The sequence below is a fragment of the Sardina pilchardus genome, chromosome 4 (genome assembly GCF_963854185.1).
Source record: "Sardina pilchardus chromosome 4, fSarPil1.1, whole genome shotgun sequence".
Classification (NCBI taxonomy): domain Eukaryota; kingdom Metazoa; phylum Chordata; class Actinopteri; order Clupeiformes; family Clupeidae; genus Sardina; species Sardina pilchardus.
The window spans coordinates 15146070-15156099 of NC_084997.1; the positions used below are offsets into that span (position 1 = coordinate 15146070).

Consider the following 10030-nt stretch of genomic DNA (forward strand, 5'->3'; position numbering starts at 1 on the left):
TGAACAGGTTACCGTGGGGATAGCCTTAATTAGTTCAGCATCAGTGACACGCATGGCGGCGGTGGAATTTTCATCACTTCCAGCTGCTCTCTTTATTGCAGATCCTCTTTGGAGAGTAATTTGGAGTTCCTGCGCCATGGTAACTGCCTCCTTAGAAAGGGCAAGCATAGTTCACGAGTTGCATTTTATTAACTTTATTGAGATGGGATAAGAGGCAGAAAGAGAAACACAGTTGCCAGTTCTATCCAGAGAAATGGTCTAGGAATAAAAAAAAATATATATATATATATATTATGATGAGAGATTATGATAAAAAGGAGGCTTGCTAACCACAAGAGAGTTGTGTCTGTTTGCTCATCTAGAATATTCTTTTAAAGTGGTTGGGATGTCTGAGATGCAAGGATCATCAGCAGTTCAACAGGTGTCTGGCTGCAATGTAAAAACAGTTTGGTTTTCATTTAGCTATTCAGTTCATGTCTATAGAGGAGCTTTACATTGCCTTTGCAAATCTTTTTGTGCGTGGTATAGTGAATATTCTCAAGGGTAGAGAGCATGTAAGAAAGTAAGCAAATTGTGACCTCATGTTCTGGCCACATCAATGCAGAAATATTATTTTCCTTCAACAATTTGCACAGATGACCCACCTCATCAAAAACTGAGACTGTTTATTAAAGTGTTTATTTAAAATATTTCGTGTGGTTCACATATAAAACGTGATATCCTACATGCTCAACAGAGGATGGACTTGGCCGGCAGCGCGCATGTTTTTGGGAGTGACTTCACCTCGGGCTATGCCACGGCCATCTCGCTTCTGGCTCTCTTTGGGTTGCCTCGATTATAAGATCCCTAAATTCAGCCCAGTGAATGCTGTAGAAATGGAGGTCATATGTGTCTCCTCTTTGTCCTACACAAATAAAATGTCAGTAAAAAATATCTCCCGTTGTCTCGCTTGCCTTCAAAAAGTCAAATGAAGTCAAGTCAAAAAACAGATATCATGGTTAAAAGTTGAAGCTATCTCTGGGTAGTCTTAGACCTGACAGGATTTGCATTTTTCTTCTTCTTCTTCTTCTTCTTCTTTACATCCAGCCTATATAAATATTCGCGTGGGCTACATACCACGCATTAAAACATGACTAATCATTTAAGTGGTCAATGTTTCTAAATTCAGTTGTGGGGATTTAGTTACCCACTGTCCTGGCAACCCGTCTGACCGGGGGCTGGTCTTGCTCCGCGCTGGTCGGGGGGAACACGGAGGCTGAGGTTTTTCTTGACATGTCTAGGATAGCTGCCAGTGATAGGGGATCGGGGAAGGGAGACGCTACCATCACATTGCCGACTCTCCGCTCTGTTCCGGACAGGACTTCACTTAATTCCTGTTTCATTCGTGTTTTGAAACACTAACTTGACTTGATTGTTATTCTTTTGGTGCTTTTTGGACTTTGTTTGGACTTTTACGGTTAAGAAGTTTCACGTCACGTGTTGAAGGAAGATCTCCAAATTGAATGTATTTATGCGTGTGCTGCAGCTGACTCGGGGGAAAGGACGGAGTTCAGTTGGAACTGGTTTGTGCGTGTTTCCTTTTTGTATTCTGCAGGAACTGTTAATGTGCATTTTCTCTCGATGACACATCTCAGGGATCTAACTAATGCCACGTAAATTACGTGAAAGGGTTCTTAAATGACAGCATTGTGATTTTTGGATAACTTGAAATGAACACCTGATGACATAAATGTTGATGGACACATTCTTGTTAGAGACTCGCTGGATCTAATATTTAAAGTCTTAAAATATTATCTTTTCACTCATATCAAACTCATTTTTGTTAATCGTAGCATATGTGTACGTTGAGTTTGAGGGGTGGAATGACGCCAGGCTCTGAGGACTGGGGCATGCTGTAAAGCACACATCCTTTTTTTAGCACTTCGCTGCGTTCTAACATCCTGACTACAACTTTTTCCAAACAAAATCTGCCACGGACGCGCTACCCTATGTCACTTTATTTAGGATTTCTTTTGTTTGACTGACTAAGCCACGGAAAAAAATGAGAAGAGTTTTGATTTTGGGATTTTTTGCTCTACTCCTACTGCTGACATGGCTTGGAGATGCGTCCGAGACGAACCCAGCCAACCGACAGGCGGGTATCGGACGAGCTCCTTTAAGACGCGCCAGACTAAACAATCAGCGCCTGCGTTCAGGAGTTCTGACGCGCGTCGGCACTGGCGCTGGGACCCAATCCGCATCCCCTGCCGTGCCCTCAGGGCTGACTGGACAGCATGAGAAAATGCAGAGGGACGAAAGCGCAAGTTCAGCCAACCAGGGGGCGGCACGGAGGGGGGTCATGGCACGCCGGAGACCCCTGCAAGGGGCCAGCCAAGCCGCCGTCGGGCACGCCATGGTTCAGGACGAGGGGACGCCGGGGGCGCGCGCCCGAGTGTCCCGCATGCCCAGCAGCGCCAGCTCGCCCAACCTCCTGGCCACGTTCGCCGGCAAGAACCGGCTGCTGGTCATCTCGGCGCCGCACGACTCGGACGGCTACTACCGGCTGATGATGAGCCTGCTGAAGTCGGACGTCTACTGCGAGCTGGCCGAGCGGCACGTGCACCAGATCGTGATGTTCCACCAGGAGGGCGAGCAGGGCGGCAAGGTGCGGCGCATCACCAACGAGGGCAAGGTGATGGAGGAGCCCCTGGACGTGTCGCTCATCCCGCGGCTGATGAGCTTCCTGAAGCTGGAGAAGGGCAAGTTCGGCATGGTGCTGCTGAAGAAGACCCTGCAGGTGGAGGAACGCTACCCGTACCCCGTCAGGCTGGAGGCCATGTACGAGGTGATCGACCAGGCGCCCATGCGCAAGCTGGAGAAGATGAGGCAGAAGGGCTTCGTGCAGAAGTGCAAAGGGGCCGGCGTGGAAGGCCAGGTGGAGGAAGGGGCCCTGACGGACACGCAGAGGGTGGATCTTCCGTCGCCGCCGGTGGAGAGGAAGCCCGAGAGGAAACCGGAGAGGAAGCCGTTCAGGAGGCCCGTGCAGCCCAGCACGACCACCACGGTGGCCACGACAACCACCAGACCCACCACCACGACCAAGCCCACCACCACAACCAAGCCCACCACCACAACGACCACCACCACCCCAGCCCCAACCACCACCACCAGGCCCACCACCACCACCCGACCTACAACCACCACCCGAGCAACCACAACAACACGCGCTACAACCACCACCACGCGCGCTACAACCACGCAGAGAACAACCAGAGCTCCGGCAAGGGTGACAGTGGACCCGTACTACTACAACCGCAGAGGCAGGCACCACACCAAGACAACCACCACCCCAACCACCCCCTACGAGTACTACACCAAGGCCTACGGGGACAACCGCACGGACAGAAAGGACTATGGGCGCAAACCGACACCGACGCAGCACAAGCCCACAAAGCCGTCCAGGCCGTCCAGGCCGTCCAAGAAGAAGCACGGAGGCAAAGCGGTCGTCAACGGCTACGAGGACAAGTACGACGTCGGCAGGCCCACGGAGACGGACCTGGAGGAGCAGGAAGTGGAGGTCGTCCCCACCAAGAAGAGCCGCGTCAAACAAGACAAGAACGAGAAGAAGAAGAGGAAGGACAAAGCCGACAAGCCGGCCAAGAAGGACAAGTCGGAGCGCCGGGCCAAGACGTCCAAGGGCCACAAGAAGAACGGGAAAAAGGTGTCGAAGACTCCAGAGTACCACAAGCCCACGAAGAGACCGCCCCCACCCAAGGGAATGCTGGAAACCTTCCTGGACTACTTTGAGAGCCGAAGACGTCTCATTGTAAGTAGCAGAAAATTACATTGCACAGCACCGAAAGAAACAACACAAAAAAAAAACATGACATCATGTTATGGGTGGCCCTAGTACTCTATTGTAGATGCAGCTAAAATAGATGGTTATTTATCTCGCACAGAAAGGGTGCCTTGATTTTTGCCAGAGTCCTGTTTACACCTTTGTAGGCAAAACACATTTCAACATTACTGCCAAGTTCAAATCCATTCAAGAAATCCACCCTTGACTCTAGCTGAGAGAGCACAAGAGCTTTTGGCTCTCACTTTATCAACTTGGACGGCAGTGACTATAATCATGTGCTGGTCCTTCCATGCCATGTGTTTTGCAATATGATTATCATTATAGTCCAAACCACATGTGAGCGAGAACAGTATCCTGAACTGTAGTCTCTCATACTTTTTAAAGCACTGCCCATGATTTGGGAGCATGATAAAACCGTCAAGCAGAGCTGGTCAGTTGCTGTATTATAAGTCGGACAGTTTTATCAAAAGCATGCACTCATTCTTTAGGAAAAATGAAATTTAGAACTCCCAAAGGTTCTTGAGGGATGCTTTCACAATTTCAACATCCAACAGAGGGGAGACTTTTTCCATGCAGAACTCTTTGGCCTCTTTCAAAGGAGGTTTTTAGGTATATTTTTTTTGAGTTGGGAAACGCTATGAAACTGGTAGCCAAAAAGACTTCAAAAGTTCTATCAAAGCACTTCTCAATTGAGAACTCTGTGGAATATTTTGAAGGCTTCTTCTTGGGGCAAGCTGTAGAAATATTTGTTTTCTCTGAAAACTGCACAGCCATGTAGACGTTCATGCTAAATTTGTACTTGTCCTTTTTGGAAGCAGAACATAGACATTACACATGCTGTTTATTTCCACTGTGAACACGCTCTTTTAAATGCCACTCACTCTACAGGCTATCACAGGACAGAGAGCTTGTCCTGTGTCATATCCTGTGCTGCTGTATGCCTCAAATGGTGACGGTAGAGACTGACTTATTGATTGAATGATTGATTTTTTTTATTGACATTATTGTACAGAGGACGTGTCTTTTAAAATCAATGAATGAATACAATGTTGTTGCACATATTCGGTGAAAAGGATAAACGCAATACAGCCACAGGGCTTATTTCCATTGTGGGCGTTGCAATATGTGAGCTGGAAAATGAGTGAAAGCGAGAGAGAGAGGAGGGGAGAAGGATCTGGATCTTAGACCTGAATGTGGTATTGATGCTGCAGCACTTGCAGCACAGCTCCTCCATCTGTAGATAATCATGTGATCCCTCGTCCCTCGTTCCCCCGTCTGGTCTTCGCCAGGTGATCACCGCCCCCACGGAGGAGAACCGCATGTACGTCCAGCAGCGGGACGAGTACCTGGAGCACGTGTGCGAGATGGCCATCCGCAAAGTGTCCATCATCACCATCTTCGGCACGCTCACCAACAGCAGCATGAAGATTGACCACTACCAGCTGGGTAAGGCCAGGCCGGCGTCACGCCTCCCATTTGTCTCCTGTTCTGTCTGCTCAGCACTCCTGTGGGTTTGGGTTGAATTTCAGACAAGGGAAGAAAAAAGAGAGGAGGACAGACAGAAAGAAGGGAAGAAAGAAAGAAAAAGAAGAAAGCATTTTCATGTTTCTGTTTTGAGTTATATGTGCCACTAACAGAGGTCAAGTACATACAGTACACTGATTTGTTTTACCTCATATCTCACTTCACCTTACGTCACGTCAACGCCATTTTGAACATTTTCAGCATGAATAAGAGGCTGAGGTGGTAGACCTGCTGTCGTGCTACAGGTACATTCACTTACAGTGTCATATACAATTCCAGCTGCTTTGATAACAATCCTGATGGCTTGGACAAAAAAAACTTGAGTCTTTACCATTAATGTCCATGATGGATGTCGAAAAGTGGCCTAATGAAGGAAATTGGGTCCTGAGATCAGTACAAAAGGATATATTGATAGGATAGAGGGCAGCATCATCAGCAGGTAAGAGAATAGTTGGTGTGCTATCTCGGCTAAATGTCAAACATGCCCAACATCATGCTTTATTTTGGCAATCCACTGCCAATGGATGTGGATCTGTGTCTTTTGGAAAACGATGAAAAAATAGTTCTTAGTTCTGTCGTTGGTAAGACATTACACAGCAATGTACAATGTACTCCATTCACTCACAGCAACTTTCCCAACTTTCTACAACCAAAGCCTTGTCTTCGCCCAGTGTGATAAGGGTGAAGAGAGAAAGTTTACATCTCTCCTCCTTTCCCTCTCAATTTGTCCCTTCATCTCATCTCTTCTCACTCACTTTTGTACTCAGTTTACCGTCTCTGGATCTCCCTGTATAAGATCGTTGCCCCCCCAACCTCCACTGCGTCATCCACAGAGAATGAAATGGACTCTGTTTTCAAAAAGTGTTTCCACGTGGATTGGCCCCTGATGAGTAATGCATTGTAGCAGGTCAGGTAAAAGACCGTTCCACACGTAAACAATAAAAACAATATTTTAGGTCAAAACACAAACATTTTGGATCGTTTTGGACCCCTGAAATGCACGTTTTGGAAAAGGAGTGGACAGTTTTCTAAACAGACAGACAAAATGTCAGTTTGTTTGTTTTTTTCTTTTTTAGTTTCCATCTGTACGAGGATTTTTGGAAACGATGAAATGTCACACTACTTTTTGATTTTCAAAGGAGAAGAATCATTTTGTGAATGATACCTAAGAGGATTTGAACGTGCCCTTTAGAGAGAGCCATGTCTGAGTCAGTCACCCACGTCATCTATCTCCCCTGGACCGCCACACCAGACAGCACCCGGGGTCAAGGATGAAAGTCCCCAAGGTTTACAAAACACATGTGATGGCGTTCTCTCTCTCTCTCTCTCTCTCTGTCTCTCTTTCTCTCTCTCGGTCTCGTCTCTCTTACACACACACACACACACACACACAGTCACTCTCACTCTCTCTCACTCTCCCTCTCCCTCTCCTAGAGTGAGTATGGTGAACCCTGTCTGCCTGAGGGGAAGTGGGAGGGAGGGGGTGAGGTGTAGTGGGGTGGGGGTGGGGGTGGGGGTGGCCAGCAGGGACTTTTTCCTGTTCCACCTTTCCTCCATCCTCCTCAGTGTCACAGATTATGGGTCTTTAGCGTGATAGCCCCACAACAGCGGAGCACTTTCATCTTGACAGCTGGCATCAGCCCATGACTAAGAGCAGCACTTTTCCAGACAGTGACCTCATATGACACAGACGGCAAAAAGTGTGTGCGGGAGTGTGTGTGTGTGTGTGTGTGTGTGTGTGTGTGTGTGTGTGTGTGTGTGTGTGTGTGTGAGTGTGTGTGTGTTGGGGGGCGAGGGGGGGTTGCTGAGAGGTTGACAGCACTAGAGAGCCTGGAGTTTAGCTTTGAGAATGGAGTGAAGAGGAAACGGAGAAGTGCTCACGCCAGTGGCTACAGAAAGCTGTCTGGTGAATCATATGATGGAGTGCTGGGGGGGGGGGGGGTTGTAGGCAGCAGAGGTGTGGACGGGAGAGGTAAAGGATCCTCAGTGTACTTGGAACTGACCAAGTTTGGCTTGGCTCATTGGTCATTTCTATTTCAGTGTTGCAGGTATGGAAAAGACGAGGCTCTGCAGGGGGAAGGTATAGCTCGCCGAGTGAGAAGATGAGGGTTCGGAAAGGGGACGAAGTAGAGGAAGTCTCCAGGCGACTGGGGCCTGGCAGGATATTGTGCGGTGGGAAGCAAACCTCTTGAAGCCTGGCGCTTTGGGTATTCCCATTTCAGGATTCCCTTGGGACTTGGGAAAACGTGGCCGGCTTCCTCCGCGTCTGCAGTCACAGGAGCCAGCGAGGGCTTGCTCAGCGTGCGTTTGGCAGTCGCCGAGGAGAGATTATATTTTTATTTTAAGAAGTAGGTACACCAGTAATTGTATAGTCTCAAATGGGGACTTCCATATAAAAAGTCCAGCGCTGCTGCCCAGCACGGCCCGAGCTTTGAAATGAGGAGAAGAGAGAAGGCTTCGGTCTGTCAGGGTTTCCCTATGATTTTGCCAGCGGTCCTTTTGTTTCACAGTGCGTCTGACTAGGAATAAGGAATATCATAGTGTGTGTGTGTGTGTCTGAGAGAGAGAGAAAGAGAGAGAGAGAGAGAGAGAATTACAGTAGTCCTTCCAGGAGTTGCTAAAAGCATGGATAACTGTCAGAGAGAAAGTGCTGTATACACTGTGGGCCAGATGTACTAAGACGGTGCTAATAGCGACTTTTTGTATGCGCAGAGTGCGAACGCTGTGCTTTGCTATATTGCGTGGAATTTACTAAACTATCACTTCATTACGTTAACTGCGTTCCGTGCCGCCCGTTCTCGCCCCCTTTACCACGCCATTTGCGCATGCAAAGCTGAACAACGAGCGCAGTTGAATATTGCAACATTGAAAAGAATCAAAGTTTAGCGATCATACATGATACAAAGAGATGTCAACGAGCAGCGACAGACAGAGTACAGTTAAGCCTAGTAGTTCTACTAATCCACTTAAAAAATACTTGAACTATTTACTGCACGTATAATGCCTAACAGATTGGGAAGTGTAGGCTATGTCGTGAAAGAGAAAATACGATTTTAGAGAGGCAAACAAAAGTTAAGGTTGCTTTTGACATAGTACAATGAAGAAAACGGATGCTCTGAATATTGATTCAGCTGTCTCTAAAAGTTTTTCTAATAGACGCATTTAACCGCAATCTGGATTACACCTGCTTTCAGAAGGCGGTAGTTTTTCAACGCAAAATAGACGTGCGCTGTTTTCATACATCTGGCGGAATACTTAATCAATCGCTATTAGCACCTCTCCTCCCCTGTACTTGCGCGTTACACCCATTTTCAGCTGATCCGCCCAGGAATTAATATGCATGACACTGAAAAGCGCAAATAGCCATTCTCAGCTCCCACGGCAGGCAGTCTGCGCGTTTCCCTCATTGCGGCCTGTCTGTACATATCCTCCCCATGTTTATACACGCACGTTACGCCTGAAATGGGCGCAAAACGTTAGTACATCTGGCCCTGTGTGTGAGAAACAGAGAGAAAAGTGTGTGTGTGTGTGTGTGTGTGTGCGTGTGTATCTGTGTGTGTGTGTGTGTGTGTGTGTGTGTGTGAGTGAGAGAGGAAAATGAAAGAGGGTTCAGCGGCACAGACATCAGGACTGAGTGGCAGGAAGTAGCTCTGAGATGATGTCACTCACATGCTGACCTCAGAGTCAGACGGAGGCTAAGCAGTTTAGACAACTCACACCTCCCAAGTCACGCTCAAGCAAGCACACACACACGTGCACACAGTCACCAACTCACACACACTCCTCTCTCTCTCTCTCTCTCTCTCTCTCTCTCTCTCTCGCTTCCTCTCTCTCACTCTCACTCACACACACACACACACACACACACACAGTGAGAAAGAGAAAGAGAGAGAGAGAGATAACACACATGCTCTGGTCATAGACCATGCTCTGGTTGCCGACACATACTGCACACCCACTTTTGCTTAGAAACATATTCATGCAGACAAACGTAGACGCACACATTTTTTGCCTATTTGTGATAAGGGTATTTCACAACAGCAACTTCACTGGAAAAAGTGCCAGTGATTCAGGCTTGCCGGCATATATAACCTCACCCACCCCAGCACACACACACACACACACACACACACACACACACACACACACACACACACACACACACACACACACACACACAGCCTGCTCCACAGTCCCAGTGGGACACTTCAGTGCTGACTCCACGCAGGCTGCGGACTCTCTCATTTGGGTTGCTGCGTATCCCAACCCAGTGGTGCCGCATGTGTCACCTCACACACTTCCAGCTGTCAGCCCTGGCCCCTGGCGCACTCCTCCTTGGACCTGGCTGTCATTTGTTCAGCCCGAGAGAGAGAGAGAGAGAGAGAGAGAGAGAGAGAGAGAGGGAGGAAAGACTCCTCCAGCTGGTGGAGCTGTGGTCTGGTCACTCCGAGCCCACAATTAGAGGGCTGAGTGGCGTCCATCATCTGTTAACAGGAGCAGAGGAGCCGCTGGGGGGGGGTCCCATGGAGGATAAAATGGCCCCCCTTTTCCCCATTCGCTTCTGTAATGACTTCTTAAATGCATACGGCGGACAAGAGGCCAGATTCAGGATGTGAGGCTGACGTCAGGCTTTTTCATTAAGGGAAGCCAGGAACATGGCTAGGCCTC

At 48.3% G+C, this 10030-nt stretch overlaps 1 protein-coding gene across 1 annotated transcript in view; it reads left to right on the plus strand.

Annotated features, from left to right (window-relative positions):
* The first annotated feature begins 1261 nt into the window (after positions 1-1261).
* ccdc80 (coiled-coil domain containing 80) overlaps positions 1262-10030 on the plus strand; it is an 18907-nt gene continuing 10138 nt past the window's right edge. Inside the window, exons 1-2 of the mRNA XM_062534298.1 lie at positions 1262-3805; positions 5128-5284. Coding sequence (XP_062390282.1) covers positions 2042-3805; positions 5128-5284 — 1921 coding nt within the window. The 5' untranslated portion in view covers positions 1262-2041. The remainder of the gene's footprint in view (positions 3806-5127; positions 5285-10030) is intronic.